This window comes from Oncorhynchus mykiss, chromosome 29 (assembly GCF_057628025.1).
Source record: "Oncorhynchus mykiss isolate SJ-2025 chromosome 29, ASM5762802v1, whole genome shotgun sequence".
Lineage (NCBI taxonomy): Eukaryota > Metazoa > Chordata > Actinopteri > Salmoniformes > Salmonidae > Oncorhynchus > Oncorhynchus mykiss.
The window spans coordinates 28,354,129-28,371,229 of record NC_143050.1 but is presented as its reverse complement, the minus strand read 5'-3'; the positions used below and the strand labels follow the sequence as shown (position 1 = coordinate 28,371,229).

The 17,101-nt window shown below is 42.9% G+C and overlaps 3 protein-coding genes across 5 annotated transcripts in view; 1 reads left to right on the top strand and 2 right to left on the bottom strand.

The window, feature by feature from the left end:
* On the bottom strand, window positions 1-7,683 carry LOC110509772 (anaphase-promoting complex subunit 2). 2 transcript variants are annotated; one of them, XM_036968340.2, is made up of 15 exons: window positions 6,623-7,683; window positions 6,107-6,365; window positions 5,673-5,985; window positions 5,407-5,539; window positions 4,949-5,159; window positions 4,654-4,773; window positions 4,375-4,492; window positions 3,997-4,175; window positions 3,697-3,838; window positions 3,417-3,492; window positions 2,503-2,706; window positions 2,244-2,376; window positions 1,877-2,118; window positions 1,471-1,732; window positions 1-727 (listed from the first exon to the last, which is right to left on the bottom strand). In XM_036968340.2, the coding sequence occupies exons 1-14, from the start codon at window positions 6,698-6,700 to the stop codon at window positions 1,520-1,522; spliced, it is 2,421 nt and encodes an 806-aa protein (XP_036824235.2). In that variant the 5' UTR covers window positions 6,701-7,683; the 3' UTR covers window positions 1-727; window positions 1,471-1,519. The 2 variants fall into 2 exon arrangements, with proteins under 2 accessions (XP_036824235.2, XP_036824234.2); XM_036968339.2 differs by having other exon boundaries at window positions 1,490-1,732.
* Window positions 7,684-12,511: 4,828 nt separating this feature from the next.
* On the top strand, window positions 12,512-13,936 carry LOC110509364 (uncharacterized). Of its 2 annotated transcripts, XM_021590268.3 has the most exons (3): window positions 12,512-12,684; window positions 12,822-13,021; window positions 13,516-13,936. In XM_021590268.3, the coding sequence occupies exons 1-3, from the start codon at window positions 12,642-12,644 to the stop codon at window positions 13,606-13,608; spliced, it is 336 nt and encodes a 111-aa protein (XP_021445943.1). In that variant the 5' UTR covers window positions 12,512-12,641; the 3' UTR covers window positions 13,609-13,936. The 2 variants fall into 2 exon arrangements, with proteins under 2 accessions (XP_021445943.1, XP_021445942.1); XM_021590267.3 differs by having other exon boundaries at window positions 12,625-13,021.
* A 405-nt stretch (window positions 13,937-14,341) lies between these two features.
* The window catches only part of LOC110509773 (taperin), a 28,721-nt gene continuing 25,961 nt past the window's right edge, over window positions 14,342-17,101 (bottom strand). The window contains exon 4 of the mRNA XM_021590869.3: window positions 14,342-17,077. Within this exon, the coding sequence (XP_021446544.3) occupies window positions 17,015-17,077 (63 nt within the window). The 3' untranslated portion in view covers window positions 14,342-17,014. The remainder of the gene's footprint in view (window positions 17,078-17,101) is intronic.

Genomic DNA, 17,101 nt, shown 5'->3' with positions numbered 1-17,101 from the left:
TTGTGTTGAAATCCATGAGAGTTGAATAAACCAAAATCCAAGCAAGTAGTACACATGACAAACTCCGATGCCGAATTTGATATACACAAATCTAAGATTCCACAATGATCCACTAGAGGTCAGGAGTTCCTCACAGGACTTCATTTCAGCAAGCTCTACTACATCAAATCAAATGTATTTATATAGCCCTTCTTACATCAGCTGATATCTCAAAGTGCTGTACAGAAACCCAGCCTAAAACCCCAAACAGCAAGCAATGCAGGTGTAGAAGCACGGTGGCTAGGAAAAACTCCCTAGAAAGGCCAAAACCTAGGAAAAAACCTAGAGAGGAACCAGGCTATGAGGGGTGGCCAGTCCTCTTCTAGCTGTGCCGGGTGGAGATTATAACAGAACATGGCCAAGATGTTCAAATGTTCATAAATGACCAGCAAGGTCAAATAATAATAATCACAGTAGTTGTCGAGGGTGCAGCAAGTCAGCACCTCAGGAGTAAATGTCAGTTGGCTTTTCATAGCCAATCATTAAGAGTATCTCTACCGCTCCTGCTCTCTCTAGAGAGTTGAAAACAGCAGGTCTGGGACAGTTAGCATATCCGGTGAACAGGTCAGGGTTCCATAGCTACAGGCAGAACAGTTGAAACTGGAGCAGCAGCACGGCCAGGTGGACTGGGGACAGCAAGGAGTCATCATGCCAGGTAGTCCTGAGGCATGGTCCTAGAGCTCAGGTCCTCCGAGAGAGAGAAAGAAAGAGAGAATTAGAGAGAGCATACTTAAATTCACACACAACACCGGATAAGACAGGAGAAGTACTCCAGATATAACAAACTAACCTTAGCCCCCCGACACATAAACTACTGCAGCATAAATACTGGAGGCTGAGACAGGAGGGGTCAGGAGACACTGTGGCCCCATCCGATGATACCCCCGGACAGGGCCAAACAGGAAGGATATAACCCCACCCACTTTGCCAAAGCAGAGCCCCCACACCACTAGAGGGATATCTTCAACCACCAACCTACCATCCTGAGACAAGGCCGAGTATAGCCCACAAAGATCTCCGCCACAGCACAACCCAAGGGGGGGCGCCAACCCAGACAGGAAGATCACATCAGTGACTCAACCCACTCAAGTGAGTTGAGTAATAATCAATGTTTTATTAGCTCAGGCAATTGTAATGTTATCATAAGGGAACCCCAAATGACAAAGTCCAAACACATGTCAATTCAATATGTCCCCAAAAGTCATGACAAGCAGTCCGAAACAAAGTCAAGCAACCTGGATGATCAACAATAAAGAGAGAATAATTGGTTCATGCTCATTATAGCCATTTGTATTGTAAGACATCGTAATCAGCACAATGCTTGGCACTTTCAGTTGCCTTCCAAACCTTTTCCTGAACAGGTTAATCTTGGAAACTGTAGCCTCTGACTGCAATGCTGCATCATATACATTTAGAAAACAAATCAGATACCTCCGTTTTTCAGTTCTACCTCTTTCCTCCTCCTCATCTCCTCTCCCCATCAGTTGGTGGACTTTGGCAGTCTGTAGACACCTGCGGACACGATGAGCTGATGGTCTCGCACTTTCCTCTGCAGGAAGGCCTGCAGCTCATTCACGTCCATCTCTGTGACAACGGGTCCCGTGGCAACGAACATCCGGAGCATGGAGTGGATGCGCTCCAGGGTCATGGTCTCCAGGTTGGTCAGCATAGCCTGGATGTAGGCCCAGAACAACTGCACAAAGAGGAGAGAGAACCTGTGCTGTTAGGGATAGCTTGATTTGTATTTGACAGGAAATGTGTATTTATATTTTAATTACATGCCTCCAATGTGTGTGTGTGTTTGTGTGTGTGTCTGCGTGTGTGTCCGCCTGCATACCTGTAGTTTCTCTTCCCTCTGTTCTGAATGGGTGGTGGTATTGGAGTCTCCCTCCTCGTCGCTGTCGATCAGCATCTCCCCTCTCTCAGGTTTCTCCCGGGACGAGCCGGTCTCCAGGATAGAGTAGTGTCCCCCAGCCTCCTCCTTCAGGACCCCCTGCTGCTGCCACAGAGCCAGCTTCCTTCTCGCCACCTCCTGCGGCACCCCCAGGACCCCACTCAGCTCCTCCAGAGTCCACGAGCCTTCAGGAGAGAGAGATAGAGAGAGAGACAGATAGATGGCAAAAGTTAACCGTAGTTACTCATACAATGTCTGTATACAATGATAAGTTGCACAAAAGGCAGCCTGTGACGGCCAGAGTTCTGACTTTTGTCCTGGAAGTGCAGGATGATGGCAGCGTGGATGGGGGACACAGTCAGGTTAGTCAGAGTCCTGTCCTCCAGCTCCACATCTAGTGTCACTGAGCCCAGATGAGGCTTCCAGCTCAGTGTCCTCATCGCCTGGGAAACCATTTGAATTATGGAATTATTTGATATCAAAATGCAATTTCCCTATTCTCTGTTTATAAGGACTTGAGTAAAACAGACACAGACTGGCACCTATGCTACATCTTCATCATCAGGTACCTTGAGTTTCTCATAGCGGTGTGTGTAGGCCTCCATGGCCTGGGAGGCCAGGAGCGGGAGCTCCATCTTCTCCTCCTTCAGCGTGGGCCAGAACTCAGAGGACAGGATCATGGCAGTCAGGGCCATGGGGGGCTGCTCCTCCTCACCTAGCCTGGACTCCTCTTCACGGATGTTGGTGTTGATCCTCCGTGAGTCAGCCACGTCCTGAGAGAGAGAGAGAGAGGAAGAGAGAAAGGAAGAGAGAAAGGGAGAGAGAGAAAGAGAGAGAGAAAGAGAGAGAAAGAGAGAGAAAGAGAGAGAGAGAGAGAGAAAGAGAGAGAGAGAGAAAGAGAGAGAGAAAGAGAGAAAGAGAGAGAGAGAGAGAGAAAGAGAGAAAGAGAGAGAAAGAGAGAAAGAGAGAAAGAGAAAGAGAGAGAGAGAAAGAGAGAAAGAGAGAAAGAAAGAGAGAGAAAGAAAGAGAGAGAAAGAAAGAGAGAGAAAGAAAGAGAGAGAGAGAAAGAAAGAGAGAGAAAGAAAGAGAGAGAAAGAAAGAGAGAGAAAGAAAGAGAGAGAAAGAAAGAGAGAGAAAGAAAGAGAGAGAAAGAGAGAGAGAAAGAGAAAGAAAAAGAAAGAGAGAGAAAGAAAGAGAGAGAAAGAGAGAGAGAAAGAGAAAGAAAAAGAGAGAGAAAGAGAAAGAAAAAGAGAGAAAGAGAAAGAGAGAGAGAGAGGCTTTGTCCTAAAGTGTTTCAATGGTCTCTGTTCTTTGTCTTGGTTCGTTAACTTGTGTCTCCATGCCTTATTCTATGAAAAACACTGGTAGGTGAAAGGACTATACATTTTCAAAGATACTAGGAAGTCACTTTGAGAATCATGTTGTCATAGCACATTCTAACATAAATGGTACCTCAAGATTTCAAAGTCACGCCCTGCTTTACCTTCAGCATCACCTCACAGTAGTGCATGTGGGACTCTCCGAATCGCAGCTTGAGTAACTCCACGTTACGTATCTCCCTGGAGGCACATGAGAAAAGTTAATTACTATAAAAATAAAAATATATTATATATATTGATTTAATTTAACCAAAATGTCCACACAGAAATACCAACACCAATATGCACATAATATTAAGAGTGACTGCAAAAAGTTGAGTAATGTACTGTATAGTGCTGAGATACAGATGCTGGTACTAGCTACTGTAAATTAGTGTTGTGTACCTGGCGGTATTGTAGTTGAACTGGTGGAGAAGTCTGTCTGCCAGGACAGTTCTGTACTCATCTATGAAGATCTCTTTACTGCCGTATATGCTGACCAGCAGACTGATGATGTCAGACGAACGCCGCTTGGAGCCCGTCTTGTCTAAAGGGTGAGAAAGAAAGATGAGTGTATTTAGTAAAAGAGACGTGACAGAGAGGTGAAACATGTCTAGTTCAATACAGCAGAAACAGGAAAAAGCAACGGACACAGTTTGTCTAGTCTAGTGTGATGAACTTTGTGGGTCCACTGAGGGTACTGACCTGTGACAGCATCCTTAGGGTCTGGGGTCCATTCCTCTGGGTCGCTGCCCTCGTCCTCACTGTCCTGGGTCTCCAGGGTCACAGGGTCGGCACGGGACAGCTCATTGGCCAGGTCACTGCAGCCCTCCGCATCCCCAGTAAGACTGGCCACTATCTGACGTACCGTGTCCTCCCGCGTCCTGGCAACAAACCACAGACGTCACATCAATGTCACGTCAACAACAACACAATATGCTATGGGAGTCAAATCAGTAAGTAAAGAACAATCTTCTCTAACATTTTGCCTCCCAATAAAGGTTTGCTTTGTACATAAATACTCATGAGGGAATAAAATAATAGATAACTAAATAGAGATTACGATAATACACATGCACCCACCTGAGGTACTTGCGGATTGGTTGGCAGGCAACCTGCAGGATGACCATAGATGGGTCCAGCTCCCGTAGGGCCTTTATGGCTGAGATGTATACAGTGATGATGTCAGAGGTATGGACTCCTAGAAGCGGAGAAGAATGTTGTTGAGAAGGGATTAACTAACACAAGTCTTATCACTCCAGCTTCTTCTGCAAACCTGTATTTGCAAACAAAACGTAAGTCTTCACATCAAAAAGAGCCAAACACCAATCACTGTTCCTAACCCATCATTGGTTCACTGACCTGGGTGAAGCAGACGGGTCTCAAAGGCTGTCTTAAGGGAGGTGAGGAGCTGCTGCCTCTGATTGGTTCTCTCTAGACAGAATTTGAGGTCCTCAATGGCAGGCTTTGACTCAGGGAAATCTGACAGGGACAGAATGTGAGGGCAGAAGAAATGACAAAACACTTTCTACCTTCTTTCCCCCTTATCAAATCTCTTCCCTATGCCATCGACACCCACAGGTGACAGCTTTATGTTCTTACTCTCTGTTTCATAAACCATCACCCTATCTCCTCTCTCTGTTCCCTAACCCCTCACCTCTAATGATGCTGAAGAGCTCCTCGATCCTCATGTTGACATAGATCCTGCAGAAGAACTGGTGCATGTGACACCTCCAGCGCTGCAGCACGGCGTTGGCTGGCTGGCCCACCTCCCCAGCCCTGCTGCCTGTGCTATTGGGCACCGTACCCAGTCCACCCTCTTCACTGGCAAACACCCTGCTCAACCAGCCTAACACCAGCTCTAGCCACTGGAGAGAGAGAGAGAACAACAGAGGGACTTGAGAAAGTGTTTGTAAGTAAGTGTAAAACAGATAAATGATCACATTTCTGAGATTTGGACTTGGTGTAGTAAATTGTTTCATAGACAAATCATGTTTGGTCAGCAACCTATTCTGTTAAATAATGCAAGCTAGAAAATAATAACTTGTTGATAGGTCATGTCACATTATTATGTTAAGTGGTCCTCTCATAGACAGGCTCTCTAGTATACTGTACCTCCTGAAAGCTGAAGAGGAAAGAGCTCTCGTACTCCCCCCTGCAGTGCTGCTCCATCCGCTGCTCAATCAGTTTGTGTAAGATGGACGTCACTGCCTCTGAACTAACCCGCTCCAATAGCTGCAACCTGGACCTGGAGGGTGGGAAAAGTGGGTAAAGACAGCTGCAGAGACACTACAAACACGGCTGGCACAGATGTAGACAATGGTTGTTCTAGCACAACGTATAGAGCATACAGTGACATGGCCACGCCTCTATTCACTCACAGTATGTGGCTGAGCTCTTGCAGCTGCTCCAGGGCCTCCTGACACCAGCACTGCTGAGTGGGGACAGTGCAGCCCAGACAGACACCCCCATCAGGCCCCCTGACCCCTTCCTCAGCCTCCCCCTTCTGGCTCATGTGCACAGAGAAGGTCCTGCTGTAGAACTCCAGTATTCTCATCTGGAGCACAGCCGAGGGGGAGAACAGTAGAATGGCCCTGATGACGGAAAAGGCCCTCTCCCGGAGACCCCTGGCCCCAGGGCCACACAGACCACCCCGGCCCTCATCCTGCCAGGTACCCAGCCTCTCCAACCCTCCTGTGAAAAGGGACAGAGGGCAATTCTTTTACGCATTTGACAGCATTCTGTTCAGTCAAAATTCCAGTATTAATTAAGGGTGTAGTCAACTGTAACCTGAATGTTTAATGTTGGAACCCACCTAGGAAAGGTTCCAGTCTGTCCAAAAGGGTACGGAAGGCAATGAGTAGGATCCTGGTCCTATCCTTCTCCCCAAGTTCATTCTCTGGCTGCTTCAGTCCAGCCCAAAACTCAGGGGCCACTGCAGTGGTCAAACGCACCTGCAGAGTCTCCAGGAGCCATCCCTCCAGAAACTGACCCAGACCATTTGAGCACAACAGGCTAAGCCCCTCACAGAGAGACCCATCAGACATTGTGTCGTCATTGGACACTGGAGACACCTACAGACAGAGGAAATTGGTCATGTTCTTATAAACAGACACGGACTATGGTTTGTAGGTATATTGATAGATAGATCAACATTGGTCTTAACTAGCTATGTAATTCCTAATATCATGTGAATGTGTTAGCTAGCTACATGTCCAGCAATCAACTACAGTAGCGCAATTGATCTAATTTCATTCTCACATAAAAGGAAGGCAACCTATGTCAACAACACAAGGTACCTTGCGTAGGCAAGTTAGGTCCATCTACTCACCAGAGCTGCAGTTACAGTGTCCCAAGCAGAAGGTAGCCCCTGTGGTACTGAGAATAACCTCTCAGCGGAGTCCATCATCACCACGGTTGGACCAAATTACTCAGCGAGAACCATTCGATTGTGTATTGTCAAAGTTATCGTCTGTGTTATATCACTCATCCATATTAAGGTGTACCTAATATGGCTCATAATACTAACATGTCTCTAATACTAATATGTCTCTGAAGTTATTGCGCTCTCGCGCAAGCCTGTGGCGCATAATACTGACGTATGTGTGGTTGCGGAACTTAAAAAGTGTAAAAGTGTGGCGGAAGTGTACGTGCTATTTTGTTCGTTGGAGAGATTTTGAAGCTACGTGGGTGACGAGAAGGATTTTATTTCGACTGCCTCAGTCTTTGCAAATAATAGCCTATTTGTCAACTAGTTAAACCTAGCGCGAGAGAGAGTTAACTGTAGCACAATTGGCTTCAAACTAGTGATGAGAAACCGAAGCATTCGCGTGCTAGTCCAAAATAGGAAACGTCCGACTTGCTAATTGGTTGTACTTATACACGTGCGCGTTTATCCAATTAGCGAGTCAGAAATAGTATGTCAACGCTGCATTTCACCAAATTGTGCAGAAAATGGCTAATTACTGAGCTTTTTTTAGTGACATCTGCTAGTCAGTAATGAAAAGCATCGTTTGATGTTGAGATACTTTTGGTAATGTAGTGTATGTGGACACCTACTCGTCGAATATCTAATTTCAAAATCATAGGTATTAATTTGGAGTTGGTCCCTCCCTTTGCTGCGACAACAGCCTCCACTCTTCTAGGGAGGCTTTCCACTAGATGTTGGAACTTGCTTCCATTCAGCCATGAGCATTAGTGAGGTCGGGCGATTAGGCCTGGATCGCAGTCCCGTTCCAATTGATCCCAAAGGTGTTTGATGGGGTTGAAGTCAGGGCTCTGTGCAGGCGAGTCAAGTTCTTCCACACCAATCTCGACAAACCATTTCTTTATGGACCTCGCTTTGTGCAGGGGGGCTTTGTCAAGTTGAAACGGGAAAGAGCCTTCCCCAAACTGTTGGAACAAAATTGGAAGCACAGAATCATCTAGAATGTCATTGTATGGTGGAGGGTAAAGATTTCCCTTCACTGGAATTAAGGGGCCTAGTTCATCCACCAAACTTTACAGTTGGTACTATGCATTTGTCCATCAGACTACCAGATGGTTAAATTTGACAAACTGACTTGTTGGAAAGGTGGCATCCTATGACGGTGACACGTTGAAAGTCACAGCCCTTCAGTAAGGCCATTCTACTGCCAATGTTTGTCTATGGAGATTGCATGGCTGTGTGCTCGATTTTAAACAGTTGTACACAACAGGTGTGGCTGAAATAGCCGAATTCACTAATTTGAAAAGGGTGTCCACATACTTTTGTATATATAGTTTATATATATTTTTCCACAATATTAAGTAAATCGCCCCATAATCAATTGCCATTGAAGGTTCGCCCCTTCCATCATGCTTCCCTCTTTTGCTGTCAAAAACGGAATATATGCCATTATTTCGGATGCTTTAAACATAATCGTATACTTGACTCAAAGCGAATTGTTTAAACAATGTGCTGAAAGGGTGGTGTCACAAAACGATTCTCAAAATATACCTAGTCTGGTCCCCAAGATCCCAACTCTACCTGCTGAGCAACTGTTCAGGTAACAAACCCTGGATGAAGAAATACTAACTACATTGAAGTACGGTGTCCAGTAGAGGTCGTTGTTTGAAAGCAGCTTGAAATCGAAGAAAAACCCGGAACCACGTTGAAATTGCTGTCAGAGGAAGGCCCTAAAAATGATCAGAGACTCCAGCCAGTCTAGTCATAGACTGTTCTCTCTGCTACCGCACGGCAAGCGGTACCGGAGCGCCAAGTCTTGGTCCAAGAGGCTTCTAGCCACAAGACTCCTGAACATCTAATCAAATGGCTACCCAGACTATATGCATGCCCCCTATTATACGCTGATGCTACTCATCTATGCATAGTCACATTAATAACTCTATTTACATGTACATATTACCTCAATTACCTCGACACCGGTACCCCTTGTATATAGCACCGCTATTGTTATTTTACTGCTGATCTGATCTGTCTCTTATTTTTTTAAAGGTATTTTCTTAAAACGGCATTGTGGGCTTGTAAGTAAGCATTATTTCACTGTAAGGTTGTATTCGACCGATGTAACAACAATTTGATTTGAAATCAGTGGGATTTTGCAACCAATTGAACTACAATCCCCAAAGCACACACATCCCTGGATCGTTCCTCTTTTCAATTCGCTGCAGCTAGTGACTGGAACGAGCTGCAACAACCACTCAAACTGGACAGTTTTATTTCCATTCAGTCATGTCTCTTCATTCAAAGCCTCAATCATGGACACTGACAGTTGTGGCTGCTTCGCCTGATGTATTGTTGTCTCTACCTTTTTGCTGTTGTCTGTGCCTAATAAGGTTTGCACCATGTTTTGTGCTGCTACCATGTCTTCGGTCTCTGTAGTGCTGTGGTGTGTTTTGTACAATATTTTTAATCTCAGCCCCCGTCCCTGCAGGAGGCCTTATGGTAGGCCGTCATTGTAAATAAGAATTTGTTCTTAACTGACTCGCCTAGTTAAATAAAGGTAATAAATAAGACCCAGAGACAGCCTCCAAGATGGCCGACCGTTGTTATCAACATACTTTAACTCACGGTCGCATACGCCGATTCGTGGGGTCTGACATCTTACTAGTTACGGTTTCAGAAGTCCATTATTATTATTTTATTGCATTACACGAACCAGTGGTGGAAAAAAGACTTAAGCGTCATACTTGAGTAAAAGTAAAGATACCTTAATAGAAAATGTCTCAAGGTAAAGTAACCCAGTAAAATACTACTTGTGAAAAAGTCTAAAAGTATTTGTTTTCAAATATACTTGAGTATCAAAAGTAAAAGCATCAAAGTATACATCGTTTTAAAAATGATTATATGAAGCAAACCAGACAGCCTAATTTTATTTTTTATTTATGGATAGCAAGGGGCACGCTCCAACACTAAGATATAATTTACAAATGAAGCATGTGCTTAGTGAGTCCGCCAGATCAGAGGCAGTAGGGATAACCAGGGATGTTCTACCATAGGGCGGCGCACAATTGACCCAGCGTCGTCCGGGTTAGGGGATGGTTTGGCCGGGGTAGGCCGTCATTGTAAAATAAGAATTTGTTCTTAACTTGCCTAGTTAAAAAAAACAAGGGTGTGTGAATTAAACCATTTTCATGTCCCGCTAAGCATTCAAAATGTAACAAGTACGTTTGAGTATCAGTCAAAATGTATGGAATAAAAAGTACATTATTTTCTTTAGGAATGTAGTGAAGTAAAAGTAGTCCCAAATGTAAAGTGAAGTACAGATACCCCCAAAAAAGACTTACGTAGTACTTTCAAGTATTTTTACTTAAGTACTTTTTTCACCTTTATTTGACCAGGTAGGCTAGTTGAGAACAAGTTCTCCCTTTACACCACTGACATGAACATTGTACAAAATAATATACAGATATCACACATAGGAAGGAGCCCATTACTACATGCACACTAGCACTGGAGCCCAGCATGAACCGTGAGCTAGAGCTGGGTTCTGGATCTTGGGGGGGAGGGGAAATATGCAGGCAAGAAGCACAATGGAGGACCAAACCTGCCATAATTAGAATTAAATACATTCACACAAATGTATACATAAATATATAAATCCACACATAATTAAATAAATGAGCAAGGAAATAAAAAACTGCCAAATGTAATTAATTTTCTCTACATATCTGTATGTATTTAATTATTTATCTATGTATTATAATTATTCAAACTTTAATTCATTTTATTAAATATTTATTTCGGTACTTCTTCCTCCAATATGATAATGAGGGTTGTCAGTCAAACGTCTGTAGGCGGTATCTAACAAACTATTGGTTGATCAATGTCACGTGTTTCTCCACTGCTTTTTCCTGCTTTTGCACCACCTATGTGAAGCTAGCCACAATAACGATTTGCCAGAATAGTAGAATTTACGGTTTGCCTTCAAAATAAAAGTCCCACATTGAAACTGTCAGACAGACACAAATACTGGAATCATCCCATATTTTAACTGGATACTGCTTAACAAGTTTGGAATGTTATATCAATTCAACAAAAGACAATTTGCCCCCCAAAAATTGTTAATCGCACTGTGGATTTATTAGACTTCACAATTGCAAAATGTGTGGGCTCAAAACAGGTGGGGCTATTAAATTAATCATTGTTAATTAACAGCAAGCTGGAGAGGTCACAGTCAAACTTAGATGCATAACGTGAGCTCTGTTGAGGCTGTCCCGTTAGATCTCTTATATACTACTTACACAGACAAGTCACATAGGCATTTTTCATAGGATTGGTTCCTGCAAAAAAATAATACAAATTTCTGCAAATGTGTATTTTTTTAAATAAACATTTTTTTTTAAATGATTGGTTCCTGCATGTGTCTGGCACGTCTCCTATCTTGATTTATATAACATATTCTGGGCGTTCTGCCAGATGGTCCTAAAGAGGGGATCATGACGCCCCCCCCCCCCTCATATCGTTACCAAGCACAGGCAGGAAACAATACTTTTTTATGACACGAAAGACAAGATGAACATTTAATGCTGTCTCTTCACATGATACATTTTCTCTCACAAAATGTTATTAACTGTGAAGAGTTTACACAAATAGTAGCGTCGTAGCTCTTTTTGAAGGACTTAAACTGTGGGAAATCACCTCACTATTCAACATATTGCACATTCGTATTGCAATGTACAGCTTTACCTGCGGATCTTGGGTACATGAAATGGGGTGTCCAGAGCACAACTGTGAAGAGTTTACACAAATATTAGCGTAGTGGTTTAAAAATGACATGATCAAACTAAGCTTCAGACGTCATTAATCACGTAATAATGTTACTTTGAAACGAGCATCAGTACATTTGGTGCTTTCAGGACAACTGGTGCCGCGTTCAAAACAACTGGGAACTCGGAAAAAACGAGGTCAAATCATGACGTCAGTGATATCATATCGGAAAGTTGGAGCCAAATTGTGGTCGCGGGCCAAGAAAGTTAGGTAACACCTGGTTTAGTGGGAGGGGATATAACTCAAGAATGCTGGTATCATCCAAGTAGTATGCTATTGTGTGTGTGTGTGTGTGTGTGTGTGTGTGTGTGTGTGCGTGGACTGCAGATACACTGCAGCCCTTCTATGCTACAGCAGACCCTTGGGAAATATCCACAGACTATATTTCACCTTGCTGTAGCACTGCCATAAAACCCCTGACACTTGGGGTTAAAATCAAGACAAGGCATTCTGCTTATGTATAATTTAAATGCTTCCAACTCTGAGTAACTGTTTCAATCAGAGTCCATGTATCAGAAGCCCATTAGATGTAACTGTCTGACATGACTGGATAAATTAACCAGGATAAATGATCTAACCATGCAGACATGTCTCCTGTCAAGTTTAGCCCAAGTGATCTTCGTTATTTTTCAATGACATTGTCTCTGAGATCAATTGTACCCTTGATTCTCAATCCCAGTTATTTACAGTTTTGCTATATTTCATGTCAGCAGTTGTTATGAATCGTAATGAATGGCTTTGAAAATATAGGCTAGTGTTATGGAGCTGGTTAGATGGAGTGTTGGTGCGAATAGAGCCTCTCTTAAACCGGGAAGGAGATCTTTAGTCGGTAGCTGTGGTTTGAATTAGACGTGACCTCTAGCAGTGGGATTCAGTTAATGTATGATTGACTCTCTGTCACACACACACATCCTTCATCCATCATAGGCTGGAATGGGCTGATTCAGTAGGAATGGCCTGCTGAGTGAGTGGGACCTCAGCTTAGACATCCGCCTCCCTTTTACATTGTGCACAACAAGTCTGACACGTATTTAGGAGGATAGGCTATAGGTCTCTAGGTTGTTTTCTCTTTGAAATACCCAGATTTTCTACAATTTTCATGATGTTCGGACTCGGAATGCAGGCCCAGGCTATATTTGATGGTAAGCCTTCATAATTATAAATAATTGATCTAGGCTACAGCTCAAACACTGTAAAAACCGAGAAGTTGTTTTCATGAGTACCTTGGTTGTTTCCACATTCCACCTCTTAACAGCCAGTGTTGTTTCTTTTACCTCAGGTATCGAGAAGCTGTGTTCTAAGAGGGATGAGCTGAACCGTCAGATCCAGCAGGAGGAGGAGGAGAAGGGTCGTCTGCAGCACGACATCCATGTCCTCACCGAGAAACTACGCCGCGTCAACGAGAGCCTGGCCCGACGACACTCCGTCCGCGCTGACTTTGACCACACCATCGGCGAGACCGAGGGTGCCTTTATGAAGGTCAGGACCAGCCAGGGTTTAGGGTTTCTATTTTTCATGAGAATTTTTTAAAATGTTTTTCAGTGTTATTTAAGTCTCACAAAACCATGAAAGCATATTATGTGAGCTTTACAGTACATATCAATTTGACTGCAAAAGGACCTGTAAATGTACTGGGTAAGATAACATTCTCCATGTCTTCTGTTCTCAAAGAACACTGGATGGAATTATTTGCAGCAATTCCAGACAGCAAACATCCCACGTGTTATCTTAATATCCAACTCCCTTGGTGTTACTAAGAGCATAATAGCAGAGCAAACAAACGCCCGTAAGTGTTGTTAATTAAAAACCACTGAGTGCTCAGAGTCAGACTCTTCAAATCAAATTGTTGCACAGCAGATAGTCTGATTAAGTGGTTGTCTAGCTGTATCCCGATCCCACTTGACTCAGTCTATGGTATTTCATACAGTAAATGCAATGAATATTATGTTGATTCATGTCTTACTCTCTCTAAGATTCTGGAGAGCTGTCAAACACTGCTGAGTGTAATAAAGAAGGAAGCAGGAAATCTCGGCAAAGCCACTGAACCCGGAAGGAAAGACCACTGACATCCAGACTACCGCTCCTAAACCTAACCTCTCACCCAGGCACCAGCATTTCCCCTCACCCTTGTAACTGTGCACTGTTTGTACACTGAACAAAAATATAAACGCAACATGCAACAATTTCAAAGATTTGACTGAGTTACAGTTCATATAAGGAAATCAGTCAATTTAAATAAATAAATTAGGCCCTAATCTAATTTGAAGGTGTTCCTAATATTTGTATATACAGTATATTTATGTAAAATGTTTTGACTTTGTCTAATACTGCTGTTCACTGGCATACTTATTTTATACCAATTGAATCATTTTAATAAAGATGATCTGTGAAGAATCCGGTCTCATTTGCCTATTGCAGTGTATGGGACACGCCCAGAAGTCATTCCTTGGGTTGTTTTTCTTGAGTGCTAGTGTCTTTCAACAGCGGCACATGAGACAAACTAACACACACTCCCGGTGAGATGCTGTCTGACACTTTGATATGTAATTACAGGTAAATATAGCACAGATAAATATAGCACAATGCCGGTTTAGGTGGAAGCACACTGCTCTATTCTTTCTACTAGTAAATCTCCTTCACAACAAATAAAAGCTATTCTCTGAGATTTCTGAAGCTTTCTGTCCGCTTTGTTGATGTTGTTTATTCGGTCAGGTTTAACAATGCATTTATGAGTTTTGGCAGGGTAACGTTTCGCAATTGGGAGATCAGAAACACGATAACAGACTATTCACACGGTCCTTCAAGGCTTCATCTATTTATTGAGCTTTTATTTGTACAGTTCTGACATCTTTTTTTGCCCAAAGCGTTAACAAGTACACATTTTACAGTAAGCACATCTCTTTGATGCTGGAGATTTAGACAGAGGAAGAGAAAAACAAGATGAGATGGGGCTTCTAGCTACAGTATGACAGACAAGTACTGTTTCTTCTCAACAGGACCAGACAGATAGGACAATATCAATCTTTCAAGTGAAGCAGTCTTCATCACGATAATAGCCATCTCAGTCTTGCTTGTGTCACATTCAGTATGACCACTGGAACATCCAATGATACAGCCCTGGCTTTTGGGCCTCCACTTTGATGAAAGCCAACATTAGAAGCGCATGATTCCCAGGAAAATCTGTCGGCCTCCTTAGGGATTTGGTCCTCAAAGACAGCAGTTAGCACAGATGAATGGCATGCGTGCTCTGTATGCTGTGTGAGATAGTCCTTCGATCTAACAGTAGACACTAACCAGGGATCATTCTCTGGTCTTCCACTAACGTTTCAAGGTTGTGGCAAAGATTTTAAGAGATCATGGCATTATTGGGCAGTGCATTCTTCATATTCACCTATTTCTATCTGATGAGATGATACATATATGGATTGATGAGCACCTTCACTGTATTTCTTCTGAGGTGCATAACAAAGCTAATACAATGACAGTGCAAATGGAAATACAATCTTGACATAAAACATAATCCAAGTCTGTCTAATCATGATACAGTATACAGAAAAATGTAGCCTCCCAATAGCGCAGTGCTTTTGTGTCTGTTCAATCTAAACCTGTTCTTTTGATTGAAGATATGAAGAAATAAAAAGCCCTAAGAGATGCAAGTAATAAATTATTCGTATGAAAACATCATTGTAGATTATAGAAACGACATCAATACTGGCCAAAGGAGAACATTGGAAAATTATGAGAATGCGAGTGGTGGCCACCACAGCAATAGGTGGAACACTTGAGTCAATTGGCATTTTAAGAAAAATTATTTCGAAGACATAGGAGCAACCTTAAAATAAAAATAAAAAAAGCTTTTTACTTCTTAATCTTTCACCACAGGTCTTAGATATACACACAATCATTAGTTTCATAATCAATGTCGTCTTCATTACTAAAATGGACCAGCTCACGCTCTATGGAACGTGAAGGTTTATGAGGTCAGGCTGTAAAGGTCAAAAGATATTCAATGGTCAATGTGAAGGAAACACACACGGCCATGAGGACGCACCCTTCCCTTCTATACCAGCTATTTGATCCATATACTATACACGAACGAGTCTCTGGCATGCAAACTTCAACATTAAGAGGATAACTCAAGCTTTCACAAACCAACGTGCTGGCGAATGGGTTCTCTCAATATTTGCTATTCGTGGTTTATGTTGGACATTTTTATCTTTCACACTTGGTGTTCAAACATTAACACTGAAAAGGGGAAATTGTTCTAATCACATTGTAGACAGTGAGTCTAACACCAAGGCATTTATGCTCTATGCTTCTTGACATGAAGCTTCTCTCAGAAGATATTCATAGTATAAAATTTCCTGCCAAGGCAATCTTTTAAGCAGTGCATCGCAGATCTTTGATGATAAAACATTAAATTGAGTAGGTCTACAGAGCTTTGCATAATCTTAAAAAGGGGGGAGTGTTGAAGTTTGCTTGCTCCTGAAGTCTCCAACACAGCATTGTTGTAAGGAAACATACAAAACTAAAAGCATACAGTACGAGGAACCAAGTCAATAGAAATCAGAACATGCAGGTACAAAACAACAATAAACTAGGCTTGTGGCACCCTTTCACTATTTCAGTCTTCAGTTTTTTTATTTTGTTTGTCTGCCATCCCCTACGGAATGTGGAGTCCTCGGCCTACGTCCTGGGACTCCAGGACACGATAACGCCGAGTCTCTTCTTCACCATGATAAGGACGGCACTGATGGCTTCCTTGTTTTGAAGGAATTTGGTCACTTACCTTCACAAGGTGATCTCCACCACTACATACATCCCCTTCAGAAGGACACATGGAGACCATAAAACACATTATGTATATTATGACATTATTGATGGGAGACACAAAGGCTGCGTTTAAACAGGCTGCCCAATTCTGATCTTTTTTTTCACTAAAATTGGTCTTTCAACCAATCAGATCAGCTCTGAAAAAGATCTGTGATTGTTCAAAAGACTAATTAAATGGAGAAAAGAAAGAAGGATTGGGCTGCCCGTAAAACACAGCCTTAGAGACATTGAGGCAGACAGATTGGCTTCTTCTGGGGACCGTAAGCCTGGGAAACCGCATTATAATGCATGTTTATCTTGAAAACAAGATTTATTTTGACAATCAAATAGTCTGTCAGATCTGGTTCAGACTTCACTGCTCAATGGCAGTCAATGAAAGTAGGCGGAGGTGGAGAGCAAAGACAGATCAACTGTACAGGTAAGGTGAGGACAGTCCAGCTGCTTGAATCTGTGGTGGTTGATTGGTTGGTTAGTTGGTTGGTTGATGTCGGTGTCAAACTAAACTTGAAAAAGAGTGCTTTGAAGTGCGATTTGATGTCCAGTTCTGTTAAGTCTCACTGGTCCCAGGTGGGGGTTGTGGTTACGGCTGCTGGTTCTGGTACTGGAGGGCAGTGGTCAGTCCTGTTTGGTCCAGGCAAATCAGAAGTACAGCGCAGGTTCACTGTTGAAGTCTGACAGAGAGGAGCTATCTGCTGGGGTGAGCTAAGAGATAGATAGGGAATGAAG

Coding starts and splice junctions, on each gene's coding strand:
- LOC110509772 (XM_036968340.2), bottom strand. CDS start 6,700: ATGATGGACTCCGCTGAGAGGTTATTCTCAGTACCACAGGGGCTACCT. Junction 5,540..5,672: donor CAAGAGCTCAGCCACATACT/GTGAGTGAATAG, acceptor CCCACCCTCCAG/GTCCAGGTTGCAGCTATTGG. Junction 3,839..3,996: donor CCCTAAGGATGCTGTCACAG/GTCAGTACCCTC, acceptor CTCACCCTTTAG/ACAAGACGGGCTCCAAGCGG.
- LOC110509364 (XM_021590267.3), top strand. CDS start 12,758: ATGAGTACCTTGGTTGTTTCCACATTCCACCTCTTAACAGCCAGTGTT. Junction 13,022..13,515: donor CCGAGGGTGCCTTTATGAAG/GTCAGGACCAGC, acceptor ACTCTCTCTAAG/ATTCTGGAGAGCTGTCAAAC.